Raw genomic sequence first — 24,530 nt, 5'->3', positions numbered from 1 at the left:
CAGATTCATAAAGCAGAGACCCACTTGGCTGTAGTCATCAGAATAGTATCCCTCATCATTCATAGACTCAGATGCTGTTATATTATCAAGTCATATAGAGGCAAGTTGTGCTTGATTTTGAAAGGCATCTTGCTGTCAACTGAGCTGAAAGAACAATGCAAAAAAAGTGAAAAGAAAGTGGGGGAAAAAGGCAATGTATTGAAAACTATAAATTTTATTACATATTCATTTATCACCTTCAGGAAAAACAAATAAAATTTCTTCTTTCTCTCACAGTCAGTGATGAATGAATGCTTGGAGTTTGGGTGTGAAGCCTTTGTGGCCATTATTGACTTTCCATGAAAAACAATTCATCTGAAGCTTCAGTGAGGGCAGCATTTGCACACTGTGCAAGGCAAAAGTAAAGTGTTTCTAATGACTTGTGGACTGATCCAAGCAAAGAATAATGACCTTCCCTACCTAAAGCTGCATCTTTCCCTATGTTTGCATCCTAGCTAATTCAGAGAAAAACCTCATTCACATTGGGGCTTGAGAAATAGTTTTTTTTTTTTAAGTTTATATTGACATAGCACTTTATAATTTATAAAACTATCACTTTTCATTGTTTCCTCTGACCCTCAAAATATTCTGATGAACACACAGTTTAGCCATTGTAATTCACATTTTATAAATGAGAAAATGGAGAACCAGGGAAGTTGTAATCTCAATCTATCTTCATCAAGTTAACACACTTTTTCTTATGTGCCATTTAAAGGGTGAAACAGTGCTATAAGAAACAGAGGTTCTGAATTGAGAAAAAGTCAGAAATATTAAATATAAAATCTAATCTCAGACATTTTTAACCTTTTAGTCAAGTTGTCTTGGATATTATCTGGATTTGTGGTAGTTACTAAAATAATATTCAAATGTAAGAGAATTCATTTCATTGAAAAGTATGAATGGTAGAATATTTATAATTTAAAAAATATTTTGAAGAAGGTACAAAAACTCAAAATAATGTTATTTTCCATTCCATTCAGATCAAATTTCCATAGATGGTAAATTTGTGGGGTATTGCTCTGAGCTGTCCAATGAATGGCTGTGTTTTCTCTAGAGCATGAAGGACTTTGCTTAGGTTCTTCCTTTTGGAATATGGCTTATCCCAGTATTACTGAACACAAGTCAATTGTTTAGGAACAGCTTTAAAAATGAATCACTGAATGACTCAAATTTGCTTTACACAGATACTCCACATCCCCACCCATGTAGGCAGTCATAATAGGAAGAAGGAAGGAAAGGGAAGAGGGAAGATTTCACTGATTCTTTAAGGATGTCTTATGTCCATAAATGTTTGGGGCTGCTAAGAGGACTTTGTAGAGCTTTTTATGCCTATATAGTTATCATCCAATGAAACCCAAAGAACTAATACGGGTAGAATTATTTAAGACATATTTATTTGTGATGTGTCAAATAACTCAAAATTTAAAAAAAAATTTGATCAATGAACCTATTCTTTTGCATTTTTATCCAGATGTTTGACATCGTATAGACACAGCTGCATGTGCCTATATTTATACACACACACACACACACACACACACACACACACACACACACACACACACATATATATATATATATATCATCCAGAGAAAGCCAAAGAACTAACCTGAGTAGAATTATCTAAAACATTTTGTTTGTGATGTGTCAAATAACTCAACATTTTAAAAAATTGGTCAGTAAGCCTATTCTTTTCCAATTGTACCTGGATGTTTGACATTATATAGCTATAGCTGCATTTATGAGGTTATCAATAGCCTCAGATTCCTGGGATAGAAAGCAATATAATTTGAGAAATATTCTATAGGCCCCAGGGTTTTTGATTTGCATGGACTGGTTGGCCAGCAATGGCATGATTAATATTTTACTATGAGATTTGTAGATACCAGAAGAGATAGAAACAGGGCATGATAAAAGAGAAATACAGAAACAGAGAGAAGAAAAATTCACCCTGCCTCAGTCAATAAGTGCTCTATAAAATTGAGCCTTTCCATATTATCATGGAAATTACTTTTTGGTGGTAGTGGGGAGAGGTTGTTATACATTATTGTTAATTGTGGTTTGAGAAAGAAAACAATATGATCATTTGATTGCATATTCGTTATTCAAAATATGACAGCTTTTATATCCTAGCAAATATGAAATCTCCTGGATGTATGCCTGCTAGTTTAGGAGACATCTAAATGGCCTTGCTTAATGTTTGTGATAGATTTTAATGAAGCCGTGTGAGTTTATACTTTAGCAGATCACCTGATGTCTGTCTTTGTGACAGTCAGCCACTGAGGGGACAATGGTTGCCTAGTGAATACAAGAGAGAGGCGTGTATCTTGGTGAGAATTTATCACTGGCAAGCATTATTGTCATTGGACTATGGGATGAAAGGTAATTAAAGTCCTCAGTTCCTTGGCGTGTTTTCTATCCTGCTTTCCACAGAGTTGACACCCACACTACTCTTCTGCTTTCCTGCTGCTGGAGAAGGAGGGAGTAGGAAGACATGCACAGTGCTTTAAATTCATCCTGAAAAACATAAACACAGCTCCGGCTGAGCTTGTCTTATATATGAGCCTCATGTGCCATTTGCGGTGACAGCCCAACATTTTACACTGTGACACTAACTATCCGGAGTTTTTAATACGATTGCCTCCAAATGCTTTTGAAAGCTCTGTGTGTGCCTGGTGCGATGTTCTTATATGGTGTAGACTCCCTTCCCCCCTTCCTTTTCTTCTTCCTCTTCCTGGAATAGTCTGTGTCCTTGACTGGTAATCTTTAACCCTGCAACTGCAATGATTTCTCTTCATATAGCCACACATTAGGCCCCGTTGCTCATCATTCTCTGAAACAAACACACTGAATGTCAATTCATAAGTAGATGGGAAAGAAGTCATGAGTACCAAAATAGGCTATACATCCAGACACTTCACTTGAGGATTACATTTCTACTGAATAAAAACAGACTCATGGGGACATGATGATGTAGCAGCATATTATCAATAATTTCTAGAGGTAGAAAATTAGAGGGAAAAAGGACTTAGTGGAAGCACCCATCCCCTACCATCCTAATCCCTTATCTGGTGTAGAACTAGCAATATGCTTTGCATGGCTTCTGGAGAGACTGATCTAACCCATTGTGAAATAGCTTGATCTAAGAAATGCTAGCATTTTCCGGTGTCTAATAGATCAAGAACAAGTTCAGGGTTTTAATTATGGTTTCTTGGAGAAACTTTTGTGCCATTTACATAAGTGAGGCTTTAGGGAATGTCAGGAGGCATATTGGAAGAAGGGTAATGAATTTCACTTAGCTCACCTTGAATTTGAGGTATTAGCAAATTTCTTAGTGGATGTTAACCTTGCTGGCACTTATTTCTTTACCTTTCAAATAAGGTTTCTTCAAAAATGGTTGCAAGGAGTCTCCCAATCTTAATGGTCCATAATTCTGTAGGTAGTCAGGAGTGCTGGCTTTTCTGAATTCTGCTAAGCATGCCTTCTAATCAATCAATCAGTCATTTGCTTTATCACTTCTGACTTTACCCACTCCACATTTAGCTTTTTATCATTCAAATGTACACAAGTGATAGCATTTTTTGGTTATTGTTTTAATGAGTGTATTAAATACAGTCCACTGAATCCCAGAGCTTTTAATACTACTCTTAAGCCAACAGGCTGAAATAGATTCACAGTGATAGACAGTCACTATGCAGAATAAACAGGCCAAGAAGAAATGCCATGAAACAGCCCCTTGGAGAACTAGGGTTAGCCATTAGGAGGCAGTACTTAATCCAAAGACTATTTAGATCCTGAAACTATCCTGAATTTAATGGTGGAATGCTTTCCCCTGTATATAATTGGTTTTTATTCACATTATTAAACATAACCTTTTTGCCAAGTCATGACCAGTCTTAGGAACAATTAGAAATTAGCCAAAGCTTGCTAATAGCCTCCTTATTCAATAGTCCCTCCCTATATTCCTTGTCTCCCACCAATTAAGGATTCCAGAGAGCAGTTCTAGCCAGTTAAAGTGATGCAGTGAATAAAGTGCTGAAGTTGAAATCAAGAAAACTTGAATTCAAATCTAGCCTTGACTATTTCCTACTTGGTTCTGGAAAATTTTTTTAATCTCAGTCTGCCTCAGTTTCCCCATCTGTAAAATAAGGTTAATAATAGCACCTGTCTTCCAGAGTTGTCAGGATCAAATGAGATATTTTTAAGGTGCTTGAATAGAATCTGGCACATAATGTATTCTTAATAAATGCTTGTTCCCTTCTCTCCTTTTCTCTTCTTTTCATGGGGTTCAGCTTATTGTACTAAAACAAAATGATTGATTACTACTTTTTTCCTGCTTCCAAGGTGAATGAATTCTGGTTCAAAGGAATATATCTTGAATCTGGAATTTTATGTGGAGATAGAAATTGGAACCTTTTTGGGACTCCACCAAAATCACAACACAAAACAATTACTTTTTTCTATGTGCAAGAATGTTAGCTGCCCACCACTATGAAAGATTAAATAGGAGATATTGAATTAATAGAAGAAATATATTTTGCTCCTGAGAAACTGACAACTTAGTTGGACAGATAAAATTGAAGAACAGAAGCAGAAGACAATAAGCAATTCCCTGCTAAATTTTAATGCACACAATTCAGAAAAAAAAAAAAAAAGTTGTCTATGAGGCCTAGGGTAGTTCCCTTATTTACATACTTTCAGGGCACAGGGAAGGGACAAAATCAAAGAAATATAGCTGGGCAATCAGACCTCAGAGTCATGAATTTATGGTCTTTAACATCCTTAATAAGTAGTTTTAAAGCATCTGCTTGAAAACTTCCAATAATGGAAATCTAACTCTTTCCTAGGCACCCAAATCCACTGTAAGATGATGCAAATTCTTAGTAAATAGTTTTATGATTTAACATGAATCAGCTTCTCTGTAGCTTTCCTTGTTGCTACTAGACCTGCCTTTTGGGGCCAATAAAACAAATTCAATTTCTTTTCAATCAGCTTTTCACATATTTCTAAGAAGTTATCATATTTTTAAGATTGAACTGGATGACCTTTTGATGGATATAGTGGGATACATTCAGAGATGTGCTGTTCAGTGTTTAATAACTGGCTTTGCTGAGTGGGAGAAGAGGGAAATATATGCATAATATATTTTAAAGTTTACTCAATTATTAGCCTTCTTCATCACATCTTCTTAAGCCTAAGCAATCAACAAAACAATAAATTTGCCAATTTCCAAAGTGTTAATGATCACACTGAAAACTGAAGAATTAACTCTTATGAACTGGTTTGAGCTGGACCATAATCCTGGACCTTCTTGTGGTATGGGCTAGACTGGATAGTTATTGATTTTGTTTTTTTAATTTTTTTGTTTTCTTTATAAACATGGTTTTTGTAAAATAATTTATATGAGGCATATTCTTATGGCTCTTTACCAATTTTGCCATTCTCATTTGAATCTACTTCTTAATGTGTCTCACCTGAACTGAACATCATCATTGATGTTTTCCCCTGAGTAGATCCAAGTACAATGTACCCATAACTTACCATTCCTTTATTAATCATCCAAGTCTAAGGTTAGATTAAACTTTCTTTTTATTACATCTTTCTACTACAATTACAACATGAAGAACAATTTTTACAACTATGGCAAATAAGAAAATATATTATCATTTATGTAAGTTTAGGACCCACACCCAGAGTACAGACTACAATGTAATTACTCTATATTATAGCTGGCTATACATGCTATTTATTACCCTTTTAGATTATAAGTTACATGAAATCAGAGACCAAAATTTATTTAAACTTTGTATTCCTACTAGGACTGATGTATATTCTATAAATAATAGATAGCTTGCTAAATTTTTGATGAATTTTGAATTTGAGCAGAGCTTGAAATATTCCTCTCATACCTCCCCCTATATAAATCATATCACCTTACTTCAGCAAATCTACTTATTATTCAAAGAAGGAGAAAAGACAAAATTACACAGGAAGAAAAAGAGGTGGAAAAGCCTTAAGTGATGATACAAAGAAATCTTATTGTGGTAAAAGTACTGAAAAAGAAATGTGATGTTTTAATTATGAGAGTCTTGGGAAAGAGCAGATCTGGATTTTAGTTTTAACTCTACCACCAATTTGCTCTTTGACTTAGATTAATTGTTTTCTATCTGTGTACCTCAAGCTCCTCATCTGTAAAATGATGTAGTAGGAGTTGATAATCTCCAAGATCTTTAATTCTGATTTTCTCTTAAGTACTCAAAGAATGGGAAAACCATTTTAATGCCCTGCTTCCAGTCCAAATATCCTGGTGATTGGTTGTGCCTTAAAAATGTAGGCTTGAACAGAAGGGGTCTTGAGTTTATTTTTAGGTCAAGTATATTTTGTCTTTTTTTCTTTCTCTTCAAAGTTTATTTGACCCAAATCTTTTCCTTTTCCTAAGGTAGGTTTGATTTTCTGGTTTTTGTTTTTTTCCCACCCCTCCAGATCATGTTACTTACAGACCCGGAGATTGAAAGCAGTTTATTGATCAGTTCTGATGAAGGGGCAACCTATCAAAAGTATCGGCTGAATTTTTATATCCAAAGCCTACTTTTCCATCCCAAGCAAGAGGATTGGATCCTGGCATATAGTCAAGACCAAAAGGTGAGTGTGTTCTTTTGAGACAGCTTGGCAGAGCTCTGGAGTAAAAGACCAATATTTAATTTTCCCCAGATTCTTGTCTAATGATTTCTTTTGTAATTCACAGAGGCCTGAATTTTGTGCCAAGTGCCCTGGCAGGGAAAGATGGGGATCTGAGGAAAGGTTTTGTTGATAGGGTTTAGTTTCTGAGAGAGATTCAGTTAAATGGCCATTCAATAGACTCTGAAACGAATTTATTTCAACAAATTGTTGAGAGGCAGAATGACATAGTAGATAGAGTTAGCAAGACCTGAGTCCAAGCCTCCTTTTTGATCTGGCTCTGTGACCCTGGGTAAAGCACTTAACCTTCAGTTTTCTACCAACATTCTAAAATTATAAGTTGTAGAGAAAGTGCTGACCTGCTTTGGCAGAGGAAGTTCTCTACGAGATTTTCCTATATAAGTGGAATCAAAGGATTCAGTTCTATCCTATCTCAATCCCTTAAGCATTTGTTAATTGCCAGTTATGTGTTAGATACTGTGTTAGATACTCAGACAAAGAGGCAAGACCCAAAATAGTTTCTGTCTTCCCCCGTCATTCTTAACTATACCGTGGGAACCCCATTAATAGTTGTATTAGTAGTCATAGTCTTAGTCTAGTAGCAGTGGCAGTAGCAGCTTACATTTGCTATGCTAAGCAGTTTAATATTATTTTTTTTTTCATTTTATCCTCACAACAACTTGGAGAGATAGGTGCTATTATTATCATTGTTTTATATAAGAAAACCATATTGAACAGGGGTTAAGTGATTTGCCAAGAGTCATATAGCCAGTAAGCCATATAGCCAAATCTGAGGTTGGTTTTGAGCTGAAATAAAAATTTAAGTCTATCTAGTCTCCTCATTTTACAAGTGAGAGAACTGAGGCCAGACAAGGTGAATTGTCCAAGGTCAGACAGGGTAACGTTCAGAGGCAATTTGAATCCAAGTCCATAGATGCTGAGCTGACATTTTATTGGAAGACATACTCTGTCAAAGAGTGGCACAATGGAGAAAGCTCTGGGTTTAGAGTCAGAAGATCAGCTTTAAAACTTGGCATTGCAACTTACAGTATCAATGACTTTTGGTAAGTCTTGTCATTTCTCTTGGTCACTTCTCTTTTTTCATCTGTAAAATTAGGGGTTGGACTGAATGACTCCTGAAGTCACTTCTAGCTCTTAAATCTGTCATCTTGTAATAAATGTCAAGGAACTTTAGGGAAGAAAGAACACTAAAAACTGGTGGGAGAGGGAGGGAGGAAGGGGGGAGGGAGAGGAAGAAACAGAGAGAGGGAGAGAGAGAAGGAGGAAGGGAAGGAGGAAGAGAAAGAGAGGGAGAGGGAGAGAGTAAGGAAGAGGGAGAGAAGGAGGTAAAGAGAGAGAGATGAAAAAGAGAAAGAGAGGATGAGAGACAGAGACAGAGACAGACACACACACACAAAGTTGGGAGGGGGTGAAAGAGGAATGAGGCAGAGGACAAAATAGAAGAATCAGAGGTTGTGATTAGAGTGAGATATGTCAGAATCTAAATTGTGGAAATGGATTGATCATCTTTTGATGGACTGCACTGTGAGAGAAGAAATTGATTACTAGTGGGTCAGATGTTTTGCTTTTATTGTAGAAGTGAAAGTGAAAGTGGAAGTGGTGGTGATAATAATGGCTTTTTGTTTTTGTTGTTTTGATTTTTTTTTTGTAGTGGACATCAATTATCTAAATATTGAAGTCCCTAAGTTAAGGGTCAATAGGAAAACTAGCCACCAACCAGGAATTGCATCCAGTGATGTAAATGGATTGTGAGAACCTCAAAGACAGTTTACTGAATGATGGCATAGAAGAAGCATCTAGAAATGTCCTCTGGGAGCCTAAAATCTGTCAACTCTGTCTCCTGGAGAGAATGTCTACAAAGGACTGGAGAAAGAATATCTAACACTGAGGATACCATGTTTTCTGAGGAGAACCAAGTCTCTGTGTTTGCAAGAATATGGGAGGAATGTGAGAGGAAATAGTCTATTATGAAAGATCACAGGAATTCAGTTAGACATGGAGCTAGAAGGGAACTAAGGGATCATTTGAGACTCAGAGAAGCTAAGAAACTTTCCCAGGTTTACCTAATATTAAGTAGCAGAGGCAGGTTTTGAACTTAAATCCATTGGTACTAAATCCACCATTTTCCTCCTCCTCCTCCTCCTCCTCTTCCTCCTTCTCCTCCTCCTTCTCCTCCTCCTTCTCCTCCTCCTCCTCCTCCTCGTCTTCCTCCTCCTCCTCCTCCTCCTTCTCCTCCTCCTCCTCCTCCTCCTCCTCCTTCTCTTTCTCCTTTTCTTCCTCTTCCTCCTCCTCCTCCTAGTAGACTGCTATGCTAAGCAGTTTAATATTATTTTTTTTTTCATTTTATCCTCACAACAACTTGGAGAGATAGGTGCTATTAATATCATTGTTTTATATAAGAAAACCATATTGAACAGAGGTTAAGTGATTTGCCAAGAGTCATATAGCCAGTAAGCCATATAGCCAAATCTGAGGTTGGTTTTGAACTCACAGTTTCCTGACTTCACTTTCTAGTGAACTTCTAGTTGTCAGTTAATAAAATACAAGTTGTTCCAGAAGGAACAAAGGGAATGGAAGAAAACATTGAGGTGAATATGGGTTAATAAGCATTGAGAAATAGCAAAGTAACTTTTTTACCCACAGCTTTGGAGATCAGCTTTGGAGAAACTTTGGAGAAGACACAGCAAAAGAAAAACTTTATTGGCTTTCTCTTTTAGGATGTAGGGGCAATTTTATTCTAGACTGACCTAAATTCTTCAGCATTGAAGCTATAGAATGACTGATTGAGGTTAGATCTGGAGAATATCAGTAGAAAGAGCTTGTAAATAATGAAATAAGTATCCAAAGGAGGTTGAAAATTTCCTTTCCAGGTCATCCTTGAAAATGGAGTTACTTCCATGCTTTTGTTTTAGTAGGAAGGAAAATGCTAGGAACCAGCAGTATTGAGTTTTACTTGGATTTGTTTGATACAGCTAGTCCTGTAACCTTTAGGAAAAAATGTTTCCTCCATCTGCACTCTTCTGGAAAATGAAGTCCAGACTGGATCATCTCTAAAATTTCTTCTAAGCCTAATATTCTGTGATGCAGCAAGCACTGAATAAGCTCTTGCTGAATACTTGGTAGAGAAGAAGTATTTTTGTGGCATCTCTAAAGTTGAAGGCTTGTTGCTGCTTTGAATTGCTCACAAGCTAGTTTGGGAACCAGGATACAAACATAGTCTATGTAGGTTGACAATAATTCAGCATTATGCAGAAGCAGAGTATAACCTAGTAAATAATCAATTGATCTCCAAGGTTATCTTCTGTTTTGCTGATTGTGCATACGGTTTATAGGTTGCCCCCCCCCCCATTAGTCTATAAACTCATTGGGAGCAAAAAATGTTTCATTTTTCCTTTCTTTGTATATACTGCACTTTTTAATGGTGCTAGATACATAAGAAGCACTCAATAAATGCTTTCTTACTTGACTTGACCTAGATAATGTACAGATAATAGCATATGTAAATAGGAATGGGAGCAGAAGTTACAAAGTTAAGGTGTGATGAGAATAGAATGGGGAAAATTAGAGAAGGTCTCTAGTGAAATTTGTAATTATGAACTTTACCTTAAAGAAAGCGTTGGATAAGGATTGATAGGTAGAATATGAACATATGATTCCAAAGGAAAAGAGTAGATTTCATCTGCCCAGGATACTGCATTTGTTTCATATTGCCTGAAGTTAGAGAAATAGTTTAGATGATCTCTTAGGGTCTATTTAGCTGCCAGGATTCTGAGAAAAGCAAATTGAAATTCTTAGAATTTATACTGCCCTCAGTGGCAAATAAAATGCATGTCAAGTCTAAAAATAGAGAAGATTTGCAATTAGTATTTTATTCTCCAGCAGACCAATGAGCATAATGCCTGATTTTCATTCCTAGAGCAAAGCTGTGGTCCATCTGGCCCAATGTTGTGTATTCAGTGAAAAGCAGGCCCAGTGCTGCAGGAGATTGAATATTTCTCCTTCAACCTGATTCATTATACTAATCAGTCCTTGAAAGTTTCTTTCATCTAACAGTGAAGCAGCAAGGGAGAAGATTTACAAGTTCTAGTTACAATTCTATGCCTCTAATGGAGGAGACACATAAAAGTATAAACCTTCATGGTTGGTAGAATGAAAAGAATCCAGAATTTTAGAATCCCATTCACCTTAGTGCTAATCTGAATTCCTTTGTGATCTTGAATAAATCAATTACTTTCTCTGGAACTCAGTTTCCTCCAATGTAAAATGAGGGAGCTGGAATATTTGACCTAACTTCTTTACCTGTTTTGAATCTATGGTCCTCTGTTTTTGTTCTCCCACTTCTACTGGTCTTATATAGAGGAATTGGTCACAGACCTCAGCTAGGAGTCATGAGATTTGGAGGTTCTAATCAAGGTTCTAATTTTAATCATTAATCAGGCATTAATTTAATTCACAATGTGATTTAGACCTTAGTTCCTTCCCCTGCAAAATGGGGGTATTTAGTATTGTTTCAGGATTAAAGTCATATGATTTAGATTTAGAAGGAACTCAGAAATCACCTAGTTCAACATTCTTATGTATGATTGAAAAGTTGGAAGAGGAAGTGATTTTAGAAAATTACTAAGGCATGCCTCTCACTTTATGGATGGGCTTACTGAAGTCCTGAGAATATTAAATGACACGTCCAGGATAATGTGGAAGAATTTCAATACAGTTTCAGCACTTTATCCATGATCCTCTACTGCCTTTCAGCTCTATAGAAGAGGAAACTATTGTATAGATAAAAATGAGATCAAATTACCTGTTAAGAACCAGTGACACTAATGTTCAAAAGTAATTAGTTCACGTTTATATAATGTTTTATAGGTACAAAGTGCTTTTTATATATCTTTTTATTCGATCCTTGTCATAACCCTGTAGCACAAATATTGCCATTTTACAGTAGAAGAAACTGAGGTGATCTCATTTTCTCAGTGTCCCGTGGATAGTGAGTTGCTAATATATAGTGAGAACTACAATTCTAACCTCAGGTTTGTTCTTAGACCACAGTTATTTATACTGTATTTCATTGCTTAGACTTGTTTCAGGAACATGATCCCAAAGATGAATAAAATTCTTATCCTTTTTGACCTTTGGGAATTATTTATTTGTCATCTTCTCTGTGTTCTCCCTCCTTCCATTTCCTTTGTCTTTCCCCCATTGTTTCCATTTGGCATTTAAAGCAATTCATAATTGAGCTACAGTATACTGCCCTGTGTGATCTCAAATTACTGTGTGATCTGACAAATTACTTCCTCTGTCCTGTGTTTTTGAACAAGCTCTATCCCATACTTAGAATACTGTCACTTGTCACCTTTACCTCTTAAAGAGTCTCTAGCTTCCTTCAAAGCACAACTCATACGTCACTTCTTATAGCAAGTCTATCCCTAACCTTTTAGTGTTTGTTCTTAGTGCTTGCTTCTTTCTCTTCAAATGTACATGTGTGTACTTATCAATTTATATTCCTCTTATGCTGTTACATTTTATTCCTCAATAGAATGTGAGCTCCCTGAAGAACTCTACCTTTATATTACCCACTGCCTAGACTGTTTTAAAATGTTTGTAGACCTGTAATTTCCCTAGTAAAAGAGACCCTTACGTAAAAAATATATTTTACTGATGCAAATCTATAGTTGTTTTACCATTCCGCTAAGTTGAATGTTTCTCTGTTAGATTAATTACTTGACCAAATGTCATATAACCAATATATGTATCAGAACCTTGAACCCAATTCTTTCTGAATGTGGTACCTGCTCTCCATCCATTCCACTCCATTATTAAACTCACATTTTGCACATAGTAGGTACTTAATATAGATATATTGAATTAGATTGGAGAGCCCTTAAGGTTTTGGAGAAGTCATGAGGATTAGTAGAGGAGAAGCTGGAATACAGGAAAATAGTTTTGGAAACACCTGGAACAGTCCAAACACTCCTGAGGAATGAGTATATTGAACGTTTTTCTGAAGGAACTTCAGTAAAAAAAAAAAAAGAAGGTACATGCATTATCCATCTTGGGCCTGTATTAATCAGATAGCCTAAATAAGATTGTGGGTTGAGGTGTTTCCTTGGGGAGGACATACTTCTGGGGATATGTTCCTTTTTCCAAGGATATTTAGTCTTGGAGACCATTCTGCTGCATCCAATGGATGCCAATCCCAGATTGGGGCTGTGCTGTGCCCACGCAGGTGGGTCAGTGACACAGAAACAATAGTTGTTAATCACCCATGAACAACAGGGCTATTAGCACTGATGAGATGCAGCTACCCTGCACTGGTGAAACGTCAGTGATGTCCTTGATGGGGAGGCTGACAGCTAATTGCCCAATAAAGAGTGGAAAAAAACCCATCAACTTAAACTATATGAATAAGTGTTCATGACAGGCACTAATACTGTTGTTTTTGCTGTAGAATCCATAGTTCAAAATCTGGTCTCAGTTTTTGGGGGATTGCTGCTGGATTAGTATAAGTATAACTAAGAAGGTCCAAGACTGTAAATAAGGGCTATTGTCTTTAGGCACCTTTTAGTCAAATAAAATACTCCCTTAAAGGTTAGACCTAAATAAAATCTTCCTCCCCTCCCTCCTGTCCTCTTCTCCTTGTTTCCCTTTTCTTTCTCTTTACTTTTTTTGTTTTCGTTTCTACATGTATGTATGCATGTCTCTGTCTCTCTGTTTCTATCATTGTCTCTGACTGTCTCTGTCTCTCTCTCAAACACACACACACACACACACACACACACACACATACACATCACATCCATTCTTATTCTGGCACAGTGAAAAGAGTACTATATTTGCAGTTAGAAGCTGTTTAATCTTAAAAAAAATTATATGAATTCTCTAGGGCTCAGTTTCCTCAGTGATAAAATGCTAGAATCTGACTGAATGATATATGATTCCTTTCTCTGGAGCAGTCTGGTTTTCTGTGATTTTTTTTCCCTTTAACCCATTACCCTGCTATTGCTTTCCCCCTTTTTATTACTCCTCTCTTTTTCCTTACATCCTCAAATTAGGCTGTGGTTTCAAGGTGAGACTGAAAGTTGCTGATAGATGGTGGAAAGATGCATGTTGTTGATTTTTCTCGGATGCCTGAACCTGTAGAGAAAGTTTGAAAAGTGAAATTTTTCTGTGTGACTTCACTTACTTAAGTGAACCCACTTTTTCAGCCTCAGTTTATTTATAAAGTGAGTGCATTGATCTAGGTGATTTTGAATGCCCTTTCCAATTCTAGAACCTGTCTTCCTCTGACTAGAGAGACATACTCTATGAAATAGGGCAAACATAGCCATTGATTGTTGTTCACACAAAAAATTAGTGTCATCGTCCTTTATCTTTTTTATATCATGGAGCCCTTGGATAGTCTGGTAAAGGCCTAAAAAAACCCTTCTCAGAATAATCTTGATGTTTTAAATTGAAAATGGAAAGAAATGAGAAAATTTACTTGCAGTTTAGTGAAAATAAAGATCCTTTTTTCCTCAATTAAATTGAGACCCCTTGAAATCTACTCATGTAAATGAACTGATGCTGAGTGAAATAAGCAGAACCAGGAATATAGTGTGTGCAATAACAACCATAATATGTGATGATAAATTATGAAAAACTTGGTTCTTCTCAATTGTTCAGTAATCCAAAGCAATCCCAATAGTTTTTGAACAGAAAATTCCATCTGTATCCAGAAAAAAAACTATGAAGACTGAATGTAAATCAACACCTGCTATGTTCATTTCTTTTTTTTTTTAATCTCTCCCCTAGGTTTTCCATTTTGCTCTGATTTTTCTTTCCCAACATGATTCATAAAGCAATGTGTATTAAAAATATATAATTTTTTTAAAAAAGAAAGAAATCTACTCATGTACCTGCTGGTCCCCAGATAGAAGATTCTTTCATTGTAGCTTAATGAACCATTAGCTTCTTAGTATTGTAAAAACCAACTGTGGTGAATGCTTGTGGAAAGACTTCAGTTTGAGTTTCATCCCACACACTTATTAGCTATATAACCATGTATGGGCAAGCCATTTGATCTATGTGAACCATAACTTCCTGATCATTAAAATGGAGATAATAATATCTGAAGAACCTATGACACTATTTTGTTTTGTTTTTGAGGATCAAATTTGATAATACATATTCATTGCTTTGCATTATAAGCTCTTATTATTAAGGAGAGATAAATGTCTAAGGACAAAGCTATTAAAAGCTTCTGCATTCAGGTAGTTTCCTATTGGATAAGGGGATTTGGTGACTGTCTGAATTGGATATAAAACTTGAATCACTATAATTACTTACCAAGGAGCTCAAAGATGTTCCTGATGATCTGTCTTTGTAGGATGGCTGATAGATGCTTATGCTTAGAGCCCATGCCCCCCTAATCCATTGTGCAAATTCTTTTCAAAATCTCTGCATTGCCAGGAAAAAAAAGACATTATGTAAATGCCAGCAAATTTTGAGAAGGGGGGTAAGATGAAAGATCCTGCAATAAAGGTAAACTCATCTTGATAGACCCTTCACAAAGGAACAATGGGCCACCCAGGACTGGAAGCTATAGAATAGTTCTGAATATTTATAAAGGATGCAATGAAAGCTTTGTTTTTCCTCCCACTTTCATCTTGTGCACTTAAGCTGTAGGCAAACCAAGTATTCAGATAAAAAGCTGTTTCCTTTCTTTGCCTTTAGATGCTGAGAGGGAGATAGGAGACATAATCCTTCACCTCCATTCTTTTTTTCAACTTCTTTCTTGCTACTACACAGGAAACCATCCAAAGAAGGTTTAGTGGTATGCTATGTCTGCCAGATTACATCTTTATTTTAATTTGGTAATAAAGTAATGCACAAACTGTGTTATAAACCATTGCCTCCAAATACATCTCACTCTGTCTTAAACACCTCACTAAACAAGATGTGTGAGGAAACATTTTAAAAGAAAGAAAACAATAAAAAAAGCAACTGTGACTGAAAGAAAAAAGGATCCTGATATTTCAGCTTGGTGAAAACACCATGCACTTGTGCTTTAGCCATTCCCAATAGGAGATTGCCTGAAGCAGAGCAGATTTGGATTCCCATTGAGGATAGTTACAAAATTCCAAGTGTCACAAGGGACCTGAAAGATAACTTCAGCCTTTGTGCAGGCAATTAGGTGAGATTTTCTTCTAGTTGGGTCATGGAATAAGCCTTCTCCTGCTTTTCAGGGCTCTCCATCAAAACTTCCTAAGATTCATGTACAAAAAAACTGTCCCCTCTCATTAGTTTGGAGGCAGGAATAACTCTTCCATTTCAGTATCATGCAGTTTTATTACTTCTTATTTGGCTAAGTATATATAAAAAATTGATACTCAGGAAAAAAAGAAATGGGAAAAAATAATTGTTGCCTCTCCTTAACATATGTACTGTTGAGGACCAAAGCTGAGGCTCAAAGGGAAAGATAGTTCAATGCCTTCTTCTCCTCCAAAGTACCAAGGGCTGGGTCCGGTTAGCAAATGAATTCGCTACTCAATGCTGTGTTAAAACAAAGTCTTTATTGATAATAAAGGGATAGGCAGGCATTTGGCTTCTAGGAAAGGCCAAACTGCCTGGAAAGGGGACACCAGTTGGCGGGCACAAGTCAAGGAAAAACCAAATGCAAGGAATAGAATTTTAGAGATTCATTTTATACATAATCACAGTCATAAAACAAAGTTTGTCCTTCAGATATAGAGATGTTATCTAAGAGGTTCTGGAGAGATTTGTAATTAAGACAGCAATTTCTCTTAAGGATGTAAAATTCTATTAATCATTTGTGTCTCAGGTTATCTCCTTTAACTTCTCCTAAGACAGGAATTTCCTGTTAATCATTTGTATCTTGGGCTATCTCCTTTTAACCTCTTCATGTAACTTTCTTTTTAATTTTCTGTTTTTCACTTTTTCCTTCCCTTATTTTGCCCCTCCTCACCCTAATTTTTCCTGTTTTTAATTTATTTCCTAAATGGTATAATAAATAGAATGTTGAAATCAGAAAGACCTGAGTTCAGATCCTTCCTGGACAAGGAACCTTTTTGAAACTCGATTTTTTTAATCTGTAAAATGGGGACAATAGTACCTATCACTCATGTATAGAATGAGATAACATATGTAAGACACTTTGAAAAATTTAAACTTTATATAAATGCTGATTAAGATATTAATGAAATGTCCTTCCTTCCTTCCTTTCTTCCTTCTTTCCCTTTTTCCTTCCTTCCTTTCCTTTTTCCATTAGTATCTTCCAAGTAAGAAACATGTTCTGTGCAAAACACAAACCTGCACAATTCAGGATTCTATATTATCTTAATACATCTGGATAAATTAATGAATGTCATTATGCTAAGGCATAAAATCATTTAATATATGCGGAATCCACTTTCTTTGCAATGTAATCTTAGAAAGTTGTTCAACCTTGCCCAAATCCCCATAGCCAATGTATGCTAGAAGTGAGACTTGGATTTAGGTCTTCCTGTCTCTGAGTTCAATAACTCTTTAGCCAGGATGCCACATTCTCTCTCAGTTTGTAATGGCGGAGAAACTGAGGCAAGATAGAGATTAGAGAGTTTTTAATATTTTATTAATTGAAGAGTTTAATTGACTGGACAGGACTCTTGTCTCAAAGTATCCAGTGACAAATGGGAGAATTCCAAGTCCTCTTATACATTTCTGAACAAAGAAAGCGAAAAAAGAGCACGAAGGTTTTTACAGAACCATTTGGTTCTGTCAGGATGGGGGAGGCTATAAATTCTTACTAAAAGTCAGAGTCAGGATGTTTGAATAAACAGAAGTAAAGATGTCAATGAGGTATCTGGGATAGTCTTATCTTTTGGAATATTTTAGAGGGACAGTGTCATAAATTCTTGAGGACAGAAGGAGTTAGGAGCCAGGAAGACTGATCTCCCCCTCATCTTGAGCCTCACATTGACAATTTATAACCTTAGAGCAAATGGTCCTCAGTCCTAATGAACCAGAAGGGGGTTTTACAAGTAGGGGATTGAAGCAGAACAGTTAAGGAAACTGAGGTAGAACAATTCAGGGAAACTCAGTCAAGACAATAAAGGAAACTAGTGCAGGGAAACTGAGGTAGAACAAAGTATGGAATACAAAGGTGCAAATGAAATAAACTTTGCCATTGATGACAAAATTGATTGTTCTCCTACTGTCCTATTTTTTATTTTTCCCCTTTCTTTTCTTCTCTTGTCTCCTCATCTCTCTGATTTATATCCATAGGCATTGCTTAGTTCTTTTGATGGCTCTGAGAGTTTGAGAGGTTTCTTAGAAAAGGGAAGGAATGATACAATAAGCAGTTTTATATGTTGGAATTACTATTGAAGTATGAATAAGGTGGCCTGGGTTCTAATTGTATTACTTCTTACTCTGGATTCTGTGTGGCCATTTAGGTTACACAATTTCTGATTCTATTTCCGATTAAATTGTAGCATTATAAAAAGAGACACAGAAATTCAATAAGTAAAAAGATGGATGTGGAAACATTAGAAAAACGTTAATTTTCAAATGAACCTGGTAGCAACATTATTCTTATCACTTATAAAATAATTACTCCATATATCCAGTGCATTTAGGGAATTTATAATATAAGTACTCTTTTATCCATTTGGTCTGACATCATAATACAAGAAAAGATGAAGCTATTTTGGGCCGGTCTGATGACCTTTTCTCATTACTCATTCGTCATTGACTTCTCTACATCTTTTGAAATTATTTTCCATACTCTTCTGAGTATTCATTCCTTTCTTTCTATATTTTCATGTTACCATTTATTCTCACTTGATTTTTATAATCATCATGCATATAGTAGTCATTGGTCATTCCTCTATTCTCTGACCTTGTGTCCAAGCAGGCATAAGGTCTAGCCAATGTGGAATTATGTCACATCAAGCCCCAGAGCTGCTCTTTTTTTTTTTGTTGTTCTCTATTGCTTGGCTTTGTCACTTTTGTACAGGATTAAGTTCCACCCTTGCCCATACTTGAAAAACTTTAGAATCTGAAAAGACTATTTGTTTTTCTATAGACTCGTTTGTACTGCTTTTTGATCCTGCGGTATCATTTTGACTTTGTTTATGGAAGTGGAATTAAAACGATACCATCACCTATACCTTATACCCTCCTACATGGGGCCTTTTTTGATCCCTTTAGTTGTTAGTTACTTCTTACTCCCTCATTCCCCCAATTTGCTTGTATCTCTTTTCTACATACTTATTTAAGGGTACGTGTTATCTCCCACCTTAGACATGAGTTCCTTAAGTATATGTTTACTTTCATTTTTTTCTTTATTTTTTTTTGTCTACACAGTGCCTAACATTTAAGAAGTATTTGATAAATATTTGTTTAGAATAACATCAGTCGTAAACCTTATGGTGGAATGTCTTTTGGAGTTTCTTTACTAGATATCTCTTCAACTGACTGACTATTAATCCTTGGTTTGGGGAAGCTATACCCATGCTTCTCTAACAAAATCCTTTTCTGCTACTTCTTCTGACAGTAATCCTCTGCTTGTTTAATTCATGTCCTCTTATACTTTCTGTTCTGGTTCTAACATCCCTCATTTTAAATTAGGCCCTTCTGACCATGATGCTTATGTCACCACACTATAGTTAAGCCAACCACTGTGAGAGCAATAATGACTTTTTTCCAATAAGTGATAATATTTTTAAACCAGATATTTTGTAAAAATATAAAACAAAACAAAAAACCCTCAAGTTTGTACCTATTTCATAGACATGATCTTGTCTTCTTTTATATCCTTAAATAAATTATTAAATTATTTCCTCTCTTTGGTCCTCAGTTTCTTTATAAAATGAAAGGCTGGTCTACATGGTTTTATAGAGTCATAAAATCATATAGCTAGAAGAGACCTTTGGGATCTTCTATTCCAACCCTTCATTTTACATATAAGGAAACCTAGTTCCAGTTAGAGAAAGTGATTTACTTAGAGTGAAGCAGCTTGGGAGTCTCTTAAGTACACCCGAAATCAGATCTGTCTCCCAAGCCAGTGTTCTTTTTTCCTACAAAATGATCCGTTCTATTTCTATAGTTCTGTGTCTCTTGCAGAGTCCTGCTAGCTCCCAGAACACCATAGTTGTCCATACTTTCTTGGTCCATCACCAAGCTATTGTGTTGATGGGAATGGATAAGGCTATACTGACTTAGATTCTTCTTATTAGCAAGTGATATTGATAAGAACAACAGTGAAATAACAGGTATCTTCTTTCTTTTTATATTAGATGGAATATGAATGGATCCAATAGATAGACAGATAGAATTTTTAATTGGCCTATCAAGCCCTTAATATTGAAAGGGCAATACTGAAATAGAGCAAGAATTAGTCCTTGAAGTACAGCCCTTTGGGGATTTTCAAATAATTGCTACTCCAGCATATCCACTTAGGCAATTTCTGGCTACCTAATGCCGTCACACATCCCCTTGGAGCTGCATTAAGTAAAAAGGCTCTCAGTTATTTATAAGAAATATGTTGAACATTTACATACCATGCTATACAGCTTTGGCATGATTTTCAAGTGCTTAAAATTTCCCAATGTCATAGCTGATTTCTAATCTCATGAATATTTAAATGATTTAAGTATCCAAGTACAAAACTAGCAATTAGAGTGGAAACTGGGGAGCTTGCTAAATGTCAACCCTGATGGTTGTTTATAAAACAAATTCTCAGGCCTAAATGCCATCATATGCAAACAAGGGAGCCCTGTATTCACCCTCAGATATCATGTTTACTCAAGTTATATCATTATTTTTCACTTGCTACATGAAATGGCTCTGTCTGCCTCAAAGGTTTTTTGTTGTTGTTTTTTTTTTTTTTAATGGGACACTGCAGGGGAAAAGAATAGACCAGCATCAAAAATTGGCCTGGGTTTAAGGGTTACGTTAGCTTACACAGGTTGTGGTTTTAATCTTGGGATGACTACAGAACCTCGAATTTTTAACTCTGAGACTGTCTCATCAAATCTCTCCAAGGGTTTCCAAATGACTTCTTAAAAAATAAATAAATTACCGTGGAGTGACTTGAAAGCTATGAGAAGAGGTTCATTGTGTTTTAGTAAGGATAAATTCTTGTGTCTTTCAGCTGCCAGCAATTTTTTTCAGATTCTGACTCTGCTATTTATTAATATCTCCCAGATTTGTGTCATGTATAAATGATCTTAGTCATTGATGAAAACAATAAATAATCTAGTGCTGAGCACAGATCTCCAGATCATTCTAAAGGAGATCATCTTCCAAGTGAATATTGAATCATTAATGAATACTTTTTAGGTAAAATCTTTTAGCCAGTTCCAAATTCACCTTAGTTTAATGGAACATTTCTTCTTTTATTTTCCAAAAGAATAGCTTGAGAACTTGGCCAAATGATTTGCTAAGATCTAAGTAAATTATATCTGTAGTCTCCTCCTTATTCATCAGTGTCATTACACTGTCAGAAAAGGAAATCACTAACAACCTTTTCCCCATTCAAATACACCCTATATATAACTTTTCTGGTTGTACTTTTTCCTACTTATCCTGTTTAGTTAATTAATTTAATATAATTTTTTTAGAGAATTTGAAGAGCATTTTGTTTATTTGTAGCCATTAATTAAAAAAAATTCAAGGGATGATTTTTTTTCTTTATCTTAGCACAGAGCTCTATTTAATATAACACTAATCTGATATGTAAAAGAAAAGTAGGCAGGACCTTTGTCTTCAGAAAAAAAAAAAACAAAACCTGGGAGAGGAGGAAGGGGGCTGAGCTGGTTTCTATTACTATTTTGCCACAGTGTAGAGTGGAATGTACTATTAAATAGAAATGCCCAGGTATCAGAATCTGTGCTCAGATTCATAATAAGGAACCTCAAAAAGCTATTTATTCAGCCTATAACTGATCCAGAATCCCTTCTATAATATGATTAGCAAATAAATATTCTTCCTTTTTCTGAAAACTTAAAAATTCTTTCACTTCTGAGGTCCTGTTGTATGATCTCCCCACTCTTCTACCCCATCCTATTTTCATGCCTCCTTTTGCATGTTGTCTTCTGTTTTAGATTGTAAACTCTTTTTTTTTTTAGTTAATTGTATTCCTAGTACTTAGCAGTGATTCACAGTAGGCATTTAATAAATGTTTATTGAACTTATTGGAATAGAATATGGTATGTATATAAAATAAGTAAGTACAATGTGATTTGAACATTGGTGTTATGTGCAATCTAGGGAACAGTAATAGTTTAGTTTCTGTGAAATATAGTATATGTGAAGTCAGAGAAGGTGAAATTTATCTGGAAAGGAAAATCGGACACATTTTATAGAGGGCATTAAATGCCAGACTGGAGATTTTGCCTTTTTCCTAGAGGACAGAGAAAAATCACTGAAGTTGAGTGAATAGTTACTCTACTTTATGTAACTTCTCCTTTCAGGCTTCGAAGGATCTCTACAGCAGTATCTGAGACTCCATTCAGATAATTATGCCTTCATAAAAAGCTTTTTAAAAAGCACAGCACTTTAGAATTTCTTGAGTCTTTTCACATTTTCCCCCCAGAAAAGGGATTTGGCCCACTCAAGTCTTTTGATCTTACTTCTTCAACTACATAGCAAATTCTAAGTTCAAACTCTGTACTTTATTTTTCTATGATGCTGAGTACTTAGTGGCTACATAGTAAACACTTGTTAAATTGAGTTCCTTTGGTTCAAGATCATATATTGATTTTTCTTAAAAATATAGTTCTAGGCACAAAGTACATACTGCACAGAGGATTGGATGATGAAAACCACAGATTTCAGTGACATCTAGGGAATGATAGGCGACAATTTTGAGGAATCTAACTACAGGAGAGTGAAGGAACTAGATAAATGACCTTGCTAACAGTTCTTAGACTTTGGGAATCAAAATACATAAATTAGCCAAAATAGTTGGCTTTGATGCAATTTTCATTGTTAGTTACAAAGAAACAAAATAATATTTTCTTTTTATTCATTTATTTATTTTCAAAATTTTTATTATATATGTTTTTCCAAATAGATGCAAAGATAGTTTTTAACTTTTGCAAAATCTTGTGTTCCAAATTTTTCTCCCTTTCCCCTTTTCCCCTTCCCCAAGGAAGCAAGCAATTGGATATAGGTCAAACATGTGCAGTTGTTCTAAACATACCTCTATCTTCATCATGCTGTGCAAGAAAAATCATATCAAAAGGGTAAATAAACAACAACAACCAAAAGATGAAAATACTATGGTTTGATCCATATTTGGTCTCCATAGCTCTTTCTCTGGATTCAGATAGCACTTTCCCTCATAAGTATATTGTAATTGCCTTGAGTTACCTCATTGTTGAAAAGAGTCAAGTCCATCACAGTTGATCATCACATAATCTATATTGTCTTGATTCTGCTTATTTTGCTTAGCATCCGTAATGTTCTTTTCTCTAATTATATAATGTTCTCTGAGAGCAGGTTTCTTGGAGGGCTTCTGGAGGCAGCCTTAATTTTAGTTCAGTTCAATAGTCCCAAATGCAGCCAGGAATTAAAGTCCAACTCCTTTATTGTCTCTTCCAAAATCTTATCTCCTTCACTTGGGGCTCGTCTAGTTTTCTGGAAGCCTTCCTCTCTCCTTGGTTCCCAAGAGCTCTTGTTCCATGTCTCCAGGCAGCACAAACATGGAAGTGGGAATGAATCTTGACTCTGAATCCCCTCCCAGAGAGTGGGCTTGTGGGTGGGCTTGTGACTCTCCCGGAAGTCAATCCTAGTTGTGAATCTCCTGAAAGTCCCCTGAAGTCCTCCTGAAGTTCTGAGAGCTTCTCACTTATATGGCCCATACCATTCATTATATCACGAGTAAACCATTATTTGTTGTAGGATTAAATCAATGCTAAATTAGACTTAACCATTGTCTCCTCAATTCCACTCAGTACCTTATTTCAAGTTCTGGCCCATAACATCTTGTAAGGTCAGAGCAATCATACTGAACCATGCTAAATTAGATAATTATTGTCTCTATTCATTCCAGTGACAGCACCTTGTATGAATCCTAACAAGCATGAGTTAATGTAAGTCTTTTTGAAATCAGCCTGCTTATCATTTCTTATAGAACAGTACTAATCCAGTACATTTATATACCATTACTTATTCAACCATTCCCCACCTGTTGGGCATCCACTCAATTTCTGGTCCTTTGCCACTACAAAAGCTGCTATAATAACAAGAATGCTGTAATGAGTTACAAGTATCATCCTCCCATGTAGGAATGTCAACACATAAACCTTATTAAGTCCCTTATGATATCATATTCCTGATTACCTACTTTTGATCTCCAGAGTTCTGTATTTGAAAATCAGATTTTTCTATTCAGCACTGGTCTTTTCATCATGAATACTTGAAAATCCTGTTTTTATTGAATAACCACCTTTTCTTCTGAAGGATTATACTCAGTTTTGCTGATTCTCGGTTTCAATACTGCCTCCATTGCTCTCCAGAATATCATATTCTAAGCCCTCTGGTCCTTTAATGTAGAAACAGCTAAATCTTGTGTTAATCTGACTGTATGGCTCCATTATACTTGAATTATTTCTTTTTTGGATGCTTGTAATAATTTCTCTTTGACTTGGGTGTTCTGGAATTTGGCTATAATATTCCTGGGAGTTTTTATTTTGGGATCTCTTATAGGAGGTTATGGGTATATTCTTTCAATTTCTATTTTACCCTTTGATTCTAGAATATCAGAACAATTTTAATTTCTTGAAAGATGATATCCAGGCTCTTTT

At 35.7% G+C, this 24,530-nt stretch overlaps 1 protein-coding gene across 1 annotated transcript in view; it reads left to right on the top strand.

Moving 5' to 3' along the window:
- The window catches only part of SORCS1 (sortilin related VPS10 domain containing receptor 1), a 726,370-nt gene that overhangs the window by 481,169 nt on the left and 220,671 nt on the right, over nt 1–24,530 (top strand). Inside the window, 1 exon segment of the mRNA XM_074295531.1 lies at nt 6,523–6,681. Within this exon segment, the coding sequence (XP_074151632.1) occupies nt 6,523–6,681 (159 nt within the window).

The sequence above is a fragment of the Sminthopsis crassicaudata genome, chromosome 2 (assembly GCF_048593235.1).
Source record: "Sminthopsis crassicaudata isolate SCR6 chromosome 2, ASM4859323v1, whole genome shotgun sequence".
Classification (NCBI taxonomy): Eukaryota; Metazoa; Chordata; class Mammalia; order Dasyuromorphia; family Dasyuridae; genus Sminthopsis; species Sminthopsis crassicaudata.
The sequence above is the reverse complement of the archived record's forward strand: the minus strand, read 5'-3'. Positions and strand labels throughout refer to the sequence as shown.